The 18,358-nt window shown below is 39.7% G+C and overlaps 1 protein-coding gene across 1 annotated transcript in view; it reads right to left on the bottom strand.

Annotated features, from left to right (window-relative positions):
- LOC133515370 (piwi-like protein Siwi) overlaps positions 1 to 18,358 on the bottom strand; it is a 29,208-nt gene that overhangs the window by 7,210 nt on the left and 3,640 nt on the right. The window contains exons 4-17 of the mRNA XM_061847898.1: positions 12,229 to 12,388; positions 11,792 to 11,903; positions 11,471 to 11,596; positions 10,983 to 11,178; positions 8,035 to 8,162; positions 7,488 to 7,748; positions 7,038 to 7,180; positions 5,937 to 6,082; positions 5,722 to 5,833; positions 5,192 to 5,321; positions 4,537 to 4,774; positions 3,626 to 3,702; positions 2,923 to 3,092; positions 2,287 to 2,386 (exon numbers count right to left, since the gene is read on the bottom strand). Of these exons, the coding sequence (XP_061703882.1) occupies positions 2,287 to 2,386; positions 2,923 to 3,092; positions 3,626 to 3,702; positions 4,537 to 4,774; positions 5,192 to 5,321; positions 5,722 to 5,833; positions 5,937 to 6,082; positions 7,038 to 7,180; positions 7,488 to 7,748; positions 8,035 to 8,162; positions 10,983 to 11,178; positions 11,471 to 11,596; positions 11,792 to 11,903; positions 12,229 to 12,388 (2,099 nt within the window). The remainder of the gene's footprint in view (positions 1 to 2,286; positions 2,387 to 2,922; positions 3,093 to 3,625; positions 3,703 to 4,536; positions 4,775 to 5,191; positions 5,322 to 5,721; positions 5,834 to 5,936; positions 6,083 to 7,037; positions 7,181 to 7,487; positions 7,749 to 8,034; positions 8,163 to 10,982; positions 11,179 to 11,470; positions 11,597 to 11,791; positions 11,904 to 12,228; positions 12,389 to 18,358) is intronic.

Here is an 18,358-nt window from a genome sequence, read left to right as displayed (position 1 = left end):
GTCACACAGCCGATCGATCTGGAGAAGCTAGCGCAATCCCAGTCGAGAGATGCAGAGTTGCAGGAGCTCCTACATAGTGACACTTCGCTACGCTTGAGGAAGTTCAAGTTGCCAGGTATTCAGGCCGAACTGTATTGCAACGAAAGTGACCAGACACTCAGGCCTTATGTCACGAAGGAGTTGCGCAGACAAGTCTTCCAGAGCTTGCACTCCCTTAGCCACCCTGGTGCTAATGCATCCATAAAGCTCGTCACAGACCGGTATGTTTGGCCAGGTATCAATAAAGATTGCCGCGAATGGACACGTACCCGTTTGTCATGCCAGAGAGCCAAGGTCACTCGCCACGTTTCTGCGCCACTAGGGACATACAAACTTCCAAGAGCGAGATTTATGCACATCCATATAGACCTCATAGGCCCCTTGCCAGTATCTCAAGGATTCAAATACTGCCTCACAGCTGTCGATCGATATACACGTTGGCCTGAGGTGGTACCTCTACAAGAGATCACAGCAGAAGCCGTAGCTCGAGGACTTCTACACGGCTGGATATCACGGTTCGGCTGCCCTAACGAAATCGTAACAGATCGTGGCAGACAGTTCGAGAGCTGCCTGTTCAAACATCTGTCTGAGCTCGCCGGATTCCAGCATCGCCGCACAACAGCTTACCACGCGGCGTGCAATGGGCTCGTGGAACGATTCCACCGCCAGTTGAAAGCTGCTATTACCTGCCACGCGACTAGCAACTGGGTAGACACATTACCTTTGGTCCTGCTCGGTATACGCAGTGCGTACAAGGAAGATCTCAACGCTTCGACCGCTGAGCTCGTGTATGGGGAGCCACTGAGATTGCCGGGAGAGTTACTACACGCTAAGACGCCCGATGACACCATTGATGTGACAGATTATGTCGCACGCCTGCGTAAGTTTGCCCATAATCTCACTCCAGTGCCGGCGTCACGCCATACGAACAACAGAAGAGTCTTCATATATAAAGACCTCAAAACTGCCAGTCACGTGCTGCTCAGAGACGATACGAGTCATCCACCACTGCAGCCAGCGTATACTGGTCCGTACGAAGTGCTCGAAAGAGGTGAAAAAGTGTTTAAGTTGCGTGTGAAAGGCAAAAGTGTAACAGTGTCCATAGATCGTATTAAACCTGCATACATACTGGCTGATACGCCCAATGTACCTATTCCTGTCCCACCTACTCAACCTACTCCAGAGACTGAAAACACAGTAAAAAGGACAAAGTCAGGACGTGCAGTGCGTATTCCAGATTATTATTAACATTTTTTTTTTCTATCGCCCTTGACGGTCTCTGGAGGGGGGTGATGTGGGGTCGGAATCGATCCAATCTATAATTTGTAATTTATTATTAAGAATTGGTAATTTATTGTGTGTAAATTTCCTTAATTCATTCCGAAAATAATAATTATTATGTAATTTTGTATAGTTATAATAATTTATAACTAATATTAAGATTACATTATATATAAATAAATAAGTAGTTAAATAATACTCTAGATCTAAAATCTCAATATAAATATGTATTTAAATTACTCGCGGACAGAGCGACAGATGTTGTTATTAGATTTCTAGTTGGTATGCACTTCGTCCTGGTGTAAATTGATCGAGTCCCGCTGTAAGCGCTGTGCGCCGTACGCAACGGTCTAACGGGCGGCCTTCGGCTGCAGCGCTGACAGCGATGTATTGCGCCCGCCGCCGCAGGCGCACTCAGTATCTCTGAGACCGCGACGCGAGACGCATGCGCTTTACTGTGTTTCCGAGCCGAACTGCATTCCGCTTGCATTGCGCTAAATAGTTTGCTTTCTTTTCGCTTTCGCTCTTTCTCCTTCTATTCTTTATTGACTGTGTGTATTGTGCTAACTGTTTCTTCTGTGTGCCGTAATAAACAATAAATCCGTGTGTGCAAAACGAACGCTTAGTGTTTACTACTTATCTCAGCACCTGCACCCGCTTACCGGCACGCTTGGCAACAGCATTAAGGCAAGTTTACCTACCACATCTACAAGTTTAAGGGACGAAGACGAAGAAAATCGCTAAGACGACTTTTAACAAAACACAAAGAACGCACATTGAGAAATCTTGCATACTATTGAACCTGAAACGTTTTTACGCTACAAGCTGTCTAAGAATTAAAATCCGCTTTAACTCTGCTGAAATTACAAAAACATGGGATTCTCTGGACGAAAGGGAAAACCCCTTTCGTTCAAAAGATTCTCATGTTTAAAATATGGGTCCAGTTAAAAAAAGACAAGTACTTACATGATCAGGGGTCAGGCCAGTCGAGTCCTCGATGACGTTGTAAGACGTCGGTGCGATGGTTCCCTCACGCACGTTTTGAGACACGAGGAAGAAGTCGTATCTGCGGATATAAAAAATGCCACATTATAATTATCACACTATGATAAAATAAATAAAGAGACTTGCTTGACCGCTCAATAAAACAAAATAAAGATATTTTGGTTAGTTTGCTTGGGGCTCTAAATTATAGTCCCGCCAATGACAAACCAAGTAGTTGGTCAAAAATCGACAATAAAGTCTGAATGATGGACTACTAGTAACACTGAGACGAAGATTGATGACATGGGTTTAGATGTAAAACTGTGATTGGAAATATTAGGCAAGATGCAAAAATCCAATTATAGCACATAATTGTATTTTGTCGTTGGGTTATTTTGTGCTATAACATAATTGTTGTTTTTACGTAAAAAGGCGGGTTCACACAGAGCGAGCATACGCGCGAGGCAATTTCCTCACGCACAAACCGGCTGAGGCACGGCACAGGCACACTAAACGTTTTCATAAGAATTTCCGCGAGTTAGTAAAAAGGCCTGAAGGTTACAGTTAATTTAGAAACAATGTATTGGTATGAGATTGCACACGCGAGTGGACACGCACCTCTCGGGCAGCGTGACGACGTCGTCGATGACGGTGCCGGGCTGCGGGTTCTCGCCGCGGCCGCGCGCCACGAAGATGCGCGTGTTGATGCGCTTCGACACGATGATGAAGCACAGCTTGTAGGGCACCTCCGCGTACACCTCGTTTAGTTTCTTTTTGATTTCCCCAACCTGGTACAAATTACACGGTTTTAAGTAAAGACAACGGCTATGTTAACACCCTTGTGAGCGCGCTTCGATTGCATACTCGTTTAAGTATCGGCAAACAGTTATAAAATTGAAAAGACAGGTGTAAACCAAGAAAAAAACGTAACCGTAGTTTGAGAGCCGAAACAGAGGGCATTATGCAGTTGGTCACTGAATTGTGAAAAGTCAAATTTTGTCAGCCAATGTTACCGCATAATGTACGGACCTGTACAGCTTCATCTCGTTTCACTGCCAAATTCGAAGAACAAAATTGCCTTAGACTTTTCACGTCTTACACAATCAATGAATCTTGAGTTACTGGGAAGTAATTAATAATCAGAAAAAGAACCAATACCCTTACTTTCCCGTCCTTAAAACCATACACATATTTATGGCTGTTCAACTAAAAAACGACAACTCATCACAGTACATTGGCAATAGTATCAAATACAGCACAGAGAAAACGTAGTTGTGAAAATGAGATTAAACAGTCAATAAAATAAATGAAGTCAACTTACCTCATGGCTATGCACATAGGGGATTTGTCCGTCGCCCACGCCGTCACGGTAAATGAAAATGTGCGACGGCAGCTTCTCTGTTAATAATAAAATATGTAATTTACAACACTATAAAATGTAGAAATGACACCAGTCTGAACATGATTTTTAAGCAGGCTAATAAGAACCGACGAGTAGCCATTAGGCAGCTGATGGTGCCGATAGGAGTACTAATTAGCATGAAAATAGTAAGACAAGGACATAGTAATAAAAGGACAACTAAGAAAAAAAAGGTAACAGAGTGCGTAATCAACATGCCAATCGTGTACGTTCCGTGGCGAACGAAACGTACGTGTCACTGTCGCACTAAAGTCCCGGATAGACGTGCGAGTAAGTTCGCGAACTTACAGCTCAACGACCTTTTTCGCTCGTGTGTCAGCCTAAGTACGCGTACTTTACAAGCGAAAAAAGTCATCGAGCCATAAGTTCGCGAACTTACTCGCCCGTCTATCAGCCACTTTATATGCAAGAATGATAGTGACAAAACGTTTCGTTGTCGTAGCGCAAACGATTGTCACGCAGGCACCCTGGGCAATCTTCTGTCAGGTTACTAAATATTCAGAGGCGGAACGCGCACCATGGTCTGTATAATTACGACGCCGATTCACGAGTCATCATTATCATCTCAGCCCTTTATCGCCCACTGCTGAGCATATGCCTCTTGTCTAGTACGCCACTCGTCCCGGTCCCGAGCTAATCTCAGCCAGAAGGGACTCGCAATCTTCCGAATGTCGTCCACCCAACGAGCCAACGGTCTGGCGTCCGGCATATTTCATCCGAAAGCGGCCACCACTCCGTTATCATTTTAGTCCTCCTGCCATCACGAAGCTGTTTGTAATGAATTAGAAGAGACATTGATCGAGTCAACTCACGGTTGATCTCGCGGTACTTCTTGAGCGCGACGGTGATGTTGAAGCCCATGTGCGAGGAGAGCTCCTCGCCGGAGGTGTGCGCGTTGACGGAGGAGATGTAGCGCGTCTGCTGGCGGTCCATGGAGGCCACGAAGGCGCCGAAGCTCTTCTCCTTGCTGCGCGTGTCGTGGCACACGTCGTAGCCCACCACCATGAGGTTGGGCAGCGGGATGTCCACCGTCCACGGCGCGCCGCCCAGCTGTGCCGCCACACAGAGCACATCGTTATAACGTCATATGCCCACAAAAACATATACATGTAACGCCTGACCACTAATATATAAGATCACACGCCATATCATTGGAACTAAAAATTTCATACTAAACTGAACTGTCACTCTATACATGAAAATAACAGCGCCCTCTTGACAATGATCACATATTTCTGGTCGGGCTTTAATAATTTGACTGCCAGGAGCCACATGGAACAAAACAAATGACCCGCCTAATGAGATAAAAATAATTAATCTTATAATGAATATGCATGTATAACAAAATTTAGTAATCAATATTTAAAAAGCTGATGTGTCTATCGGTCTCAGCTTTTAAAGTCACCAGTGTTTGATAGCGTTGTTTATGTTTAATATCCTTGACATATAATAGGATATATAGTTTACCTTGCAGTTGATCTGTATGGCCACCTTGGTGGCGATGGACATGGCGGACTTGCTGGTCATGTTGCGGCCGCACACCACCTGCGTGGGCACGGCGCGGTCCACGGTGCACTTCTTCTTGATCGCCTCGTACCTGGCACAGGAGACGATCGCTCAAAAGGGAAGATGGCACGCTACGACTCTATGCTATGACAGTAAACGTCTTTTAGTGGCCGATAAAGGGTTATGAACTCTTAGCTCAGGTCAGATACTTTATTCCTAGTGAACTGTGTTGAGTAATCGAGCATCTGAACTAGAAGTCTCTAAGATTATCCAGATGAAAGTTTTATAATCGGACACCTATTCGTTCTGCCTTAATTTATTAGTATTAATTTTACAGCTGAAATTAAATCAAATTTAGGTAAATGGTTATTTAAGTTGGTTATTGATGGTTATTGACGGGTGTTTCAAAGTCTACATAAGGTCGCAACAACACGTATTATCACCTAATAATTTCCAAAATTCGATATATAAAAAAATATTTCAAAATTCACCTGTCCGCCATCTGTCTTGCCAAGACGCACAGAATGAGCGCCGGATTTTTCTTGGCGATAACGTTCTCGCACATGTTAGCGTACTCCATCGACCCGTCACGCTGAATGGACACTAAACAAGAGACATACATTATTAATGCTTATTACTAAAAATATATCTAAATAGAAACTTGCTAGTAGTGCTATTGCCTAAGTGGCTTATATCTGGAACATACCAATTTCCGGTTGCGGCATCCTGAAGCCCGCGCCGCTGCCAGTCTTCATGATGAGCTGCACGAAGCTCTCGGCGTCGCGGCGCTGGCGCTCCGGCGTGATCACCACCCACGAGGGGCACGGCCCGAACGAGAGCAGAGGCCGAGACCTGCAGGTATTATTATGGATTCAGTAACCTACACCCACCCGTTTTTTTATCAATCACAAAGACAAATAATTATTTGTTTTACAAGGGGGCAAAGTTGTTGTTTAACCGCTCGTTAAACAAACTTTGCCTCCGAGTGAAACACAAAATTTTTCACCACACCAACACGAGGAAAATACTAACTATGAAATGCCAAAATAAACAAACCAAATCAAATCCAAATGAACGCAATATAAAAGGTATCATTCAAAATCATAATTTAAAAGTCAATTCTACCAGCTAACATAAGGAAACAACTCAAAATTTGCATCTGATTACTTTGCCCCACATGTGGATAAAATGCAACTTTCTCATTCGTTTATGAACAATCAAGAGGGCCTTTACCAGTTGGTGTGGTGAAAAAAAATATGTCACTTTGATCATGAAAGAGGTGCAAAACATTGGGCTCTCCGTTTTCATCGATTTTGGACATTTGCACTACAGATAGAATTATAAGACAAACGGCTATAGGTTCTTCAAGCTTTGATCTCCCTGATCTGCCTGATTAAAAAAAAATGAATACTTATTGTTTTATAATTATTTAAATATTGTAATAATGATTTTTTATTACAATATTTTAAAATTCATATTCTTTTATCATTTTTTAAATATTGTATTAAAAAAACATTTTTTCGTTACTTGATTGCAGTGTAGGATCTTATATATACGAAATTTACATATTTGGGTTCGTCTTTTACGTCTCTAAAAACTGTTCAGAGATTTTAATTCTAAACTAATTAACATAAAAGCACAGAAAACCAGTTTTTTTTTGGCCTACAATTCTTTAACTTTGATGAACTTTGAAAATACATTAGAAAACTAAGGGATTCAGATGTCAATGATGCCAGGGATCCCCTTAACAGCAGAAATGACTAACCATGGCACTCAAAAGGCCCGCTAACACCACAATAATAATAACCTCATGTCTCTGGTCCAGCCTTCAGTAGTGAGGCCGGCGGGGTATTTCCGTCCGTCGCCCTGCGTGATATTCTCCGGCGGAAGTAGACGGCCTTTGAACTTGATCAGGTCATTGGCTAACTTGAGGTCCCACGTCCCCAGTTCCTGTAAGTTAATCAATTGATTAGATTCCTAGACATTCTTGGATTTTATCCACGTTTTTAGGGTCTGCAAAGAAAAAATAAGAGCAGGCATAACAAGGCAAAAGCTTTTGCAATCATAATATATTATCATTAGCATCAATATTTTTTTTATATTTCATTTTATTTATATTCATATTTTCGTAAGTAACACATCTAACGATAAAATATTTCTTTATCATTTGTTAAGGCGTCAGCCAAACGGGAGCCGCGTTATGTTACGGCAAGCTGGCTGGACAGTGGAGAGTGGAGAGTGGACAGTACAAACTTACCGCAACCACCTCCTTGTTCTGCGTGAAGCGCCGGTTGAAGGCGAGCAGTTTCTGTATGCGGGTGTCGGGGCCGATCTTGGTGTGCACGGCCATGGCCTTCATGAGCTGGAAGTTGGCGCGCATCTCGTCGGACAGGCCGGTCTGGCGGCACAGCTCGGGCACCAGGTACACCAGCTCCGGCATGCCGGCGCGCACCTCGCGCGGCTTGGAGCGCGAGATCAGCAGCGGCTGCTTCGCGTCGTTGATGCGGATGTTGTATTTCTGCACAAAGTAGGACCGGTTCATTAATGCCGTTAAGCAAAACTTAATGCACATATCATTAACCAGAAACTCATCTTAACAAAGATTGACTTTATGTATTTCTGAACTAAGAAATTGACAAATCAACAATAAGTGCCTACTAGATTTTTTAACTACTCGGGACTGGTACACTCAGCAGCAGAAGTAAAAAAAAAGGAGTTAGAGTATGTGCAAGACGATCATTTGGCATTAACTTTTCAGGGTGCCAAGTTCCCACATAGGAATCACTACCTGCTCCAGTACTTACGGTTTTGTAGTAATCCATGTAGGATATGGTCTGGTCCTTCATTTTGAATGTGGACGATGGAGACTCGTTCCAGGCCACATCGTCTACGCGGTACGTTCGCTTGTTGTAGTCCGTCATGACGATTTTGCCTAGAATTTTAATAGTAGTTTACGTGACTACCACAGTGCCACATAATGAAACGCAAAAAAGAATTGAACAATAATTGATAGCTCATAGATATAAATATAAATATAAAAAATATATAAAAAATTATGGGACAAGATAAAATGAACGTCAAATCAGGGTAAATGATAACTTGTTTCACACATGTCACGGAACTTTTTTTATAAGCTTGTATTTAACTTGCAATGTAACTGTATGTTTGTATGGGTCAAATCTTGCAAGTTAAATTTGACCCACTTCCCCGTTTCCAATGAAGCTGACATTTTGCATACATATTTAAGTCCCTCCGGCCGCGATGGCAACCGAGTTTGGTAACCAGTTGCTGAAAAGTATTGAATATTCTTGTTAGACAACCAGTTGCCAAAGACGAATGTCTATTCTTGCTACACAACTATAGTTGCCAACTAGGAATTTGTCAAGTATAGTTACTTAATAGGAATGATCATTCTCGTTTCATAACTAGGAATCAGACGCTAATTAGACGCCATGCTACTAAGGCCCTCCGCTCACGAGGCTACTCTCAAGCGACTTGCGTCTCATACGCGTATGCTACGCGTCGCTCGCGAGTAGCCTGCATACAAATTCACTTCGTTCCGCACACGACGAGACGCGTCTACGACGCGTTTGCTACCAGTCGCACGCGACTGTGCTTGCCGGTCGCACGCTACTCGATTCGCACGCGTTGCAGACGAAAATGGCCGCGGATCAAAGATTTAACATTCAATTTGTCCAGGAGGTGGAAAATTATCCATGTTTGTATAATTATAAGCTTGTATAGTAAGTTTGTATAACGAAAGCTCTACAAATTTAATTTTTTTTCAATGTACCGATGCACCCAGAATCTTCTTTTACATTTCCGTTTATTTCTACTGTGTGTATTGTTGATATAGCCACAAACTGTAACCAGACGTAGATTTTAGTGCTAGGAATTGATACTAAAACAAATTGTTAATGTAGTGTTAACTACCACACCGTAAATAATTTATGAAATTTTTTCAAGCCGCAATGTACTGCGTATACACTAATCTGACACATATCAGTTGTGACGTTTTAAAGGCAAAGTCATCATGTAGGTAGCGCTACATTGCGTGCTGAAATATTTTATATGGAAAAAAACATGTCGTTAAATTTTAATAAAACATATGAAAGTATGTTTATTAGGGTCTATACTAACTACCCTTAGCGTATGTGGTTATATCAAAAATACACGCTGTATATAATACATATAGAAGAACATTGTCTTCGTCGCTACTGTCACTCGACATTTCCGCACCAATTGAGCGGAGAGCCGTACTGCAAATGATAAAAAATCGTCTCAGTTGCATTGCACCGTGTGCGGAGACGACTTGAAACGAGTAGCATACGAGTATGCGACCATGAATTGCATTGCAGTCGCGTCGCTTGTCAGTCGCCCCGTGAGAGAGGGGCCTAACATGAAAGAATCATAAGGTTGCTGCAATAAAACTATTTTCATCATATTTCATATTATATATATTTTACAATCACCTAGCCCAAAAAAGGTTAGATATGTGTTTAATCCTTTAGCAACTTTGGTTGAGTAACAAGATTTTTTTTTCTGTTCCGGCAACTGGTTGCGAAACCACAAGGAGAAAGATAACAGTTATGTAACGGGAACAGTCATTCGTCTTTGGCAACTGGTTGTCTAACAAGAATATTCAATACTTTTTGGCAACTGGTTACCAAACTCGGTTGCCATCGCGGCCGGAGGGATTTAAGTCAGGTGACATTACAATATTATGGTACCATCGAGCTGATCTGATGATGGAGACAGGAGGTAGTATAGGAACTCAACCTAATTATATTTCGGGTTTTTAGAATTGTCTCGATAAGTATTAATTGCCTGTTGAAAGAAAAGTACAGTCAGTGATAAAAGCTTGTACCAAAATAGAAAATTTTCCAAAAGCTTATTTTTCAATTCAGAGATAAGCAAGGGTGGGCCCGGACAGCCATATCATTCAATATTAAGTAACTTGCGGCATATATCAAAATTGTTTGAAATCGTCATATCATTTTGAGTAAGTCATTTCCACTGGTATTAGATTTCGAGGTAAAGCTAATTAAGTCTGTCTCGAGCAAAACTTGATATTCAAATTATTTTGTAGAGATGTTCGAAATTTGAATGTCATTATAAGATCTGTGATATTTTTATCATCAATAACATTATCACAGATAAGAAATTTGTTTTAACAAACCAGTTTATTTTTATACATTATAAACCCTCGATACGCAAACCGGAAATAAACTGTTCAGCCCTAGTGTAAATTTATTCGATAGTGACGTGACGTACGCGTTTGCGTTAGGTCTCATTTTGTATGGGATTTTGAGTTTCCAGAAATTCCCGTTTGGCGCGCTGTTTCTGATTCCCATACAAAATGAGACTTCAGAACACATTCACTGCCAGACAAAAAACGGCGCACTACCCCAGAAACCGGTGGTCTATAGCTAACACATTCACTACCGGGAACCCACCTGGTGGGCGCTCGTGAACTTTGTTCAGATCCGCTGGGCGGGTTGTTTTGTACGCAGCTATAGACCACCGGTTTCTTGTATAGTGCGCCGTTTTTTGTCTGGCAGTGAATGTGTTAACGCAAACGCGTACGTCACGTCATGCTATCGAATAAATTTACACTAGGGCTGAACAGTTTATTTCCGGTTTGCGTATCGAGGGTTTATAATGTGTAGATAAAGAGAATCTCAAGTTCATACATTTTTACAAATGGATGTGGATGAAATAGTTGCAAACTAGTTAAAAATAATGTATTTACCTGCCACGTCTTCCACGAATATTTTTTTAAAGTTAGCGCCCTTGGTTTGGGCATACTCTTGCAGCATTTGCAAAACAGTGTCCATGCGCAGCACTTTATGGGTGATCTCTGTCACCATAAGGAGGCGGTCTTCATATTGATTTATTGTTGTTTTGTAACCAGGCCAAATTTGGAGCTTGTATTCTGGGATGTCAACCTATAAAATAATCGTAGTTATAAAACGAATTCATCTTACCGCTCAATTTGATGGTACTTTAGTTTAATAGATATTGAAAATAATGTAAACAAACCACTTTACTTTATCTTGCATTTTTAAGGACAACCATGATCCTATGGACAGTATGTATATATGTATACTTAGATATTTTATTTATATCAATTTTCAGAAAAAATATATGGTTAAGTTAGGTTAGGTTTTGCTAACAAAACCTGTCATATCTGTTTGCATATTTTGCAATTTCTATTAAACTCCACTTTGTGTTACTTACCTTAGCATCAGGGTCGAAAAAGTCCCTGCCCATCAACTGCAAATTCAGCTTATAAAAGCACTTTCTGATGATCAGATTGAATATCTGGAGATAATGATAGTCTCCAGGGGCGACATCTTGGGTTAGCTGGAATAAAAAACACAACAATGTGGAGTTTACGTTGAAAGTTAATATAGATAGTTAAATAATAATACCGCAGCGACCAGATTATGCTAAAAAGACATTACATATGGAGGCTAGCTTGAGCCGCCACAAGAATTTATGTATAAAGTAAGAAAATAATACCAGAAAATGGAGAAATGCGTATTTTTATGTACTAACCTTTATCAGAAGTCTCATACGCTGCCCATCCGTCTTACGGTCGGAGTATAATTCCAAAGGGTTGGGGTGCAGTTTTTTCACGGTGTACAAGACGCAGCCGTCAAAAATGTATCTGTAAACATTTCATTTTTTTTACTTACATGTATAAACACACATAATATGGTTGAAAACTATAAGTCGACCACTCATCTCAATCGGTTGGTAAAGAATTAGCACGGAAATTTTCTACTAAGATCAAATCTCGCAGCATGGGTACATTTTTATCACCTATCACTTTCGCACTAACTTGTTAGAACGCGACAGGCGATAAAAACGCGACCGTGCTACCGCCGCAGACCGTTGCTGACCATAATAGCTTCTTACCAACCGTCCCAGTTAAATGGTATATCTATCTATAGTAAGGATGATGTTTCTCAGCTTTAGTGTTCTGGTCTCACCCTCCGAGAGTGTTGGCGTGGACGCGCAGCAGCCCCCTGCGCGTGCTGGTGCTGTCCTCCTCGGGGTCCACGTCCACGTGGTACTGGTACAGGCGCCACTGTGGCGTGGAGTGGACGGTGAAGTAATTCGCCATCAACTCCAGTGGGTCGCCGAAAGAACCTATACAAACAATAGATCACATACTTAAGACAAAGGCTAAAGATAGTTTATTTTATTATTCAAGTATGCATATTATTTATTTTATTTAAGCCTTTATTTTTCTTTAAATATTTTTTACTCGTGGGCACACATCTTTAAAAACATTACATCTTATGGATTTAAAAAATACAGGGTTCTTTTTTAGCAGTTAGCCATATTTGAATATGTTATTTCATTATAGATCAGCATTACAACACATTTTTGAAAAAAAAGTGGTAGTTTCTTTTAAAGTTTGACATTTTTATCCATAAAAAATATGGTCATTGTACTAGTTTGTTTCGATTCGTGCAATACTATGGCTTGGCTAGGAAGGGATGCTAGAATCTTAGCCAATCAGGGCATCGCAAACGCCTTGTCTGTTGTGTATTAATGTAAGTCCACTTACTTATCAAGCGCATCTGTGATCAACTCTAAGGAAAACCAGTACGAGCGCACTCCTTAATTATGCAATAGGCTTAAGGTTCAAGTTACAGTGGCTAAACAAAGTACTACGGAGGCGCTGGCAACCCCTGGCCGGCACATACAAAGTACTAAGATCTCTTCGAGTTTTTATTTATTATTAATATGTAAAATAGCATGAGAATCAGTGTTTGTGTACAAGAAAGTTGCAAAAAGAAAAGGACTTCAGCAAACAACCGCCAATCAGCTATATGATACGGATTTATATTAGAATTTCACATCGGTAAGAATAAGCACCCTACCGTTTCTCCTTGAAATTTATAAACAAATCTTACGTTTGTCCCATAGTCCCTTGTGATTGGACGAAAAACCTGACAGGCTGGCACTACTACCAACCTCAAGAGCAAAATAAAAGTTACCAGCGTAAAAAAATCGGACAGGAGTGCGTTCAGAAATACGATCGAATCCACTAATAATCGATTGTCAATCGATTTATGTATCGATCATACAGATTTGATTAATTTTTAATTCTTGATTTTAATATTTTCCCGTTGATACATAAAATGTCACCGTTTAACTCAAAGGATGTATCATGTTCCAAATGCGACAAAATCATAAAGAATGGCGAAATTATCAAATGCGAATTATGCCAAAAATATTATGACTTACCTTGTGCAATTATTACCCGACGATTATTTGTTCTGATGACTAAGGAAGACAAAAAAACCTGGAAATGTAGGACTTGTATCAGAAAACCAATAAAGAAAATTACACCTCGACAAAAACCGAGTACTACGAAAATAAATAGCGGTAAAGTTACTATAGAGAGAATTGAACCGGACATTGCGACCAAGGTCTTGTCAAATGAAAATACTAAGACAGACATAAAGGACCAAGAAGATCCTAGTTTTCATAAATTGGTAAGTGATAAGGTAATATTGCCTAAAGTTACGTCGATCGACTTAGGAAATCTATCGGACTATGAAGAGATTCATACAAATCAGGCTAACTCGACTTTTAATAGCAGCACAAGAAATATAGCTTCACCTATTTCGAATGCTAGAAACAACATATCGATGAGCATGCAGCAGACATTACCTAAAGTAGTCACAAGTGAGGTCATAATTATTCAAACCCAACTCAAAGATAACACTGCATTGAACGAGTCGAGAAGAGGAGATGATGTGACCTCAGAATGTGACACTCCATTGGACGAGTCGATACAAGAAAATGATGGGGCCTCAGAGTCCTCAGACGAGCAGGACGAATCGCAAACAGATACATGGCCGGAGACATCGGAAACACGCGACACACCCTCACGAAGTCTACCTAACATCGCCCGTGAATACGACATAGACGAATTGAACTATCAAGTCGCCACATTATCAACACAACTTGCTAGCGCACACTCAGAAATAGATCGCCTTAATACCGAAGTCATGACACTCAATAAACAGATTGAAGAAAAAATTAAAGTGATCAATACCTACAAAAAACTAATCACTGGAAGTACATCACCTAGTATAAAGAAGACGCCTGCGAAGAATAAACACTTGCTTAAAGATAAAACCACAGAGAAGAAAAAAAAGGTGAGAGCTGAAAATCTTCAACAAAGCCAGCAAGACCGAAGTTTAAGTGAAGAACAGAACTCACATGTATCAGAACCGAGAACTTATGAACCAGCGCACGCAGAAGGAGCAGCGATGTCACCTCCTAACAAGGAACCTTCGACAACATTGCCACAGCAGACTAAAAAGAAAGTAGTAAAACAAAAAATCTGTATTCTAAGCTCTAACAAATATAACAAAGTTCTTAAAAACACCAAAAACATCCTAGGCTCAAATTATGATCTATGTCATTTCCTCACCCCAGATGCGGATATGGAGCATCTCTTAACTAACCTAGATAATAAGTTGATAAATTTTACAATGAACGACCATTGCATTATATTCATAGGTGAGCAAGACTTTAAAGTTACTAAAAATTATGAAAACCTTGTGTTATTGATAAGACAATCATTGGAAAAAATCACTCATACCAATGTAACTTTATGTATCCCCACTTTTAACTGTGGACATTTCAGTAATATGTATAATAGAAGGGTTGAAATATTTAATGAATTACTGTATCAAGATGTGTTGAAATATGAATATGCTTTTACACTGGACAGTAACCGTAATCTGACCTATGACAGTGCAATGTTTTCTCGGCAAACCGGGCGTCTAAACAATAATGGTTTTAAGGCTATGCTCCAAGATCTAAGAGATACACTAACCGGAATTGAAGTAGATAATTACGTGTCACTGCTTGAAAGGTCGCAGGGCGCAGGGCAGGGCGATGATACCTTATCAAAGAATGGAAGTATTTTTTTAGGCCCAAGGCCTGTCCAATTGCAGAATCAAGTAGGAACATAACCAACCTAAATGTATTTCACCAGAACGTTTGTGGCATATCTAATAAAAAGGACGAGTTAGAAATTTATTTAAGCACATTAGCCAAAGAAATTCATTACGTATGCCTCAGTGAACATTTTTTAAATAATTTGTCAGTTGTACTTCTCAACATGCCGTTATACGCCTTGGCTGCATACAACGTTAGGTCAAATAAAAAAAAAGGAGGCAGCCTCATCCTAGTACGTTCTGATAAACAAACAGAGGAACTCTCTTTCTGTAAGACTCTTTACGAATCAGGAAGTTTCGAAGTGTGTGGGGTTAAGGATTGCGAAACTAATTTATATGTAATTTGCTGTTATCGTAGTCCCTGTGACAGTAACTTAGTTACTTTTTTAGACAAATTTGAGCAACTGCTAGAGTTCTTTTTTGGCAAAAAATGTATAATAGTTGGAGATTTTAATATTAATATACATAAATGTGATAAAAAATGTGCTGATTTCTTAAGTTTACTGAGTTGTTATAATTTTAAGCCCCTAATCAGTGATATAACCTTTAAAAGAGGCCAGTCTGAGTCTTGTATTGACAACATTTTATCCAACTTATCTCCAGATAGTATTATAAATACATGGGTTGACCATAATGGTCTAGCTGACGGACATGCGGGTTTGGGTTGTGAATTAATCATGGAGTGCTCTGGTGGTAAAAATGATGAACAGATCATTTACACGGAACGCCGTGTACATAATAAAACGAATAAGTTAGCCTTCAGACAAAAACTTTTGCAGGAAAATTTGAAAAATGTTGGAATAAATACTTTTCTTAGTAAATTTAGTAGTTTGTATAAAAACTGCTTCAAAAAAAAGAAAAAAAGATTTAAAAATAACGACTCTAACGTAACTTGGATTACGAGAGGTATTAAAATAGCAAGTAAAATGAAGCGTTTCCTTAATACCTTGGACAAGGAGAGTTATAACGACTCCTTAGAGACATATCGAAAAAAATATATGACCATCTATAGACGTGTAGTTAGGTATGCGAAAAAACATGCGGTCAGTTTGAAAATAAGTAGAGCAAGTAACAGAGCTAAAGAAATCTGGAAAATCGTAAATAGGAACAGGAATAGGTCGCAGGTTAAAACCAATGGCAAACTTATTCTTCAGACAGATAAAGCCGTGGATGATCCACAAGAACAGGCAAATATATTTTCCAATATTTTTGATCATGGTAGTGAGACAGTCACGAGCGATATTGCTCTAGCTCTGAAAATATTAGGAGATAACACCAAAAGGGTTCATAAATTAATGATTAACCAATATGTCTCGCCTCAGGAAGTTTCACAGATTATTAACAAAATGAAACCTAAACTATCCATGGGTCACGATGAAATACCCATAACTGTTATAAAGAAAATGTTGATCTATTATCGGAACCACTTGCACATTTCTTTAATAACTGTTTTGAGGTGGGCATATTTCCCGAACAGTTAAAAATTGCCAAAGTCTTGCCTATTTACAAGAAAGGTTGTCGAACAGATGCGTGTAATTATAGGCCTATATCTCTTTTACCATCGATATCAAAAATCTTTGAAATGATACTAAAGTCTAGATTGCTGAGACACCTTACTACACAAAATGTTTTGAATAAAAGACAATTCGGGTATCAAAAAAGCATCGGAACAGGTGAGGCTATAGACACCCTAATTCATGATGTAGTATCACAGTTAAATGATCGAAAAAAAGTAGCCGGAATATTCTTAGATCTTAGTTCAGCCTTCGATACAGTAGACCACAATATTCTGTTACAAAAACTTGAGCACTACGGTATCAGAGAAAATGTTTACAAGATATTTGAATCGTATCTAGCAAATAGGAAACAATTTATCGAGCTTAGATCAATTGTTGGTGACACTGAAAGGGTGGTCAGGTCAAGTATAGTGACGATTAGACGCGGAGTTCCGCAGGGCTCAATACTTGGCCCTTTATTTTTTCTACTGTTTGTGAATGACCTCATTCCCTATATTGAAAATATAGTACCACAGACTAAGCTAGTAGTGTTTGCAGATGATACCAATGCGGTAGTCACAGCTGAAAGCATGACACAATTAAACGACAAAGCAAATGCTGTCTTGATGGCCTGTAATATGTGGTTCACAGCCAACAACTTAAAACTTAACACTAAAAAGACTAATGTGATTTTATTTTCCGCTACTTCGAACACTTCGGATAACCTAAACATTACTTTAAACGGAAGCAAAATCTTACAGGCTGAAGTTGTGAAATTTCTGGGGGTCCATATTGATGCCCAGTTGAATTGGAAACATGAACTACAGGTACTAACCAACTCCATAAGCTCTGCATGCTATGCCCTTCGCTGCTTGCGGGATATAATTCATGCGACTCAGCTTAAAGCAGTTTACCATGCTCTAGTGGAGTCTAAACTGCGATACAGCATCAAGCAATGGGGTAATAGTTATCAATATAACATTGAAGCAGCTTTCATACTTCAAAAAAGGGCTATTAGGATAATTGCTAGAATACCTCAGAGGGAGTCTTGTAGAGAACATTTTATAAAGCTTAATATCCTCACTGTGCCGTCGCTTTATATCCTCGTACTCCTAACAGATTTAATTAAGCATTTAAATAAATATGAGAGCATTACAGACAGGGAAATCAGGCTGTCGACTAGACGGAAGGATTTGAAATGCAACTTTGTCCCACGTCTTAATATCATGAAGCATGCCGCTAGCTATCAGTCAGTCTTTCTGTTTAACAAGTTACCAATCGAAATGAAATCTATTTTAAATAGCAAATTGTTTAATGCAAGGCTCAAACAGTATCTTTTGAGAAAATCCTACTACTGTATAGCAGATTTCTCATCAGATGATCAATGTTAGTGTTTTTTTTTCTAAGACACTTGTCTACATTACTAAAAGCAATTGTTAATGTTTTGTATTATTGTAATAGGAATTTATTCAGTTATTTTTAGTAGACTGACATTTGATTTGTCTTGAGGTTTTCAGTTGTAATTTCTAGTAAGTGATTGTTAAATTGGAAGTGTACCTTTGAAGTTGACCTTGTAATTGTAATTATTTATAATTATGTTCAATATTTATTTTGATTTTTAATATAATGTAGATAAT

The sequence above is a fragment of the Cydia pomonella genome, chromosome 2 (assembly GCF_033807575.1).
Source record: "Cydia pomonella isolate Wapato2018A chromosome 2, ilCydPomo1, whole genome shotgun sequence".
In the NCBI taxonomy this organism is placed as follows: domain Eukaryota; kingdom Metazoa; phylum Arthropoda; class Insecta; order Lepidoptera; family Tortricidae; genus Cydia; species Cydia pomonella.
This window is presented reverse-complemented; position numbering and strand designations above follow the sequence as displayed.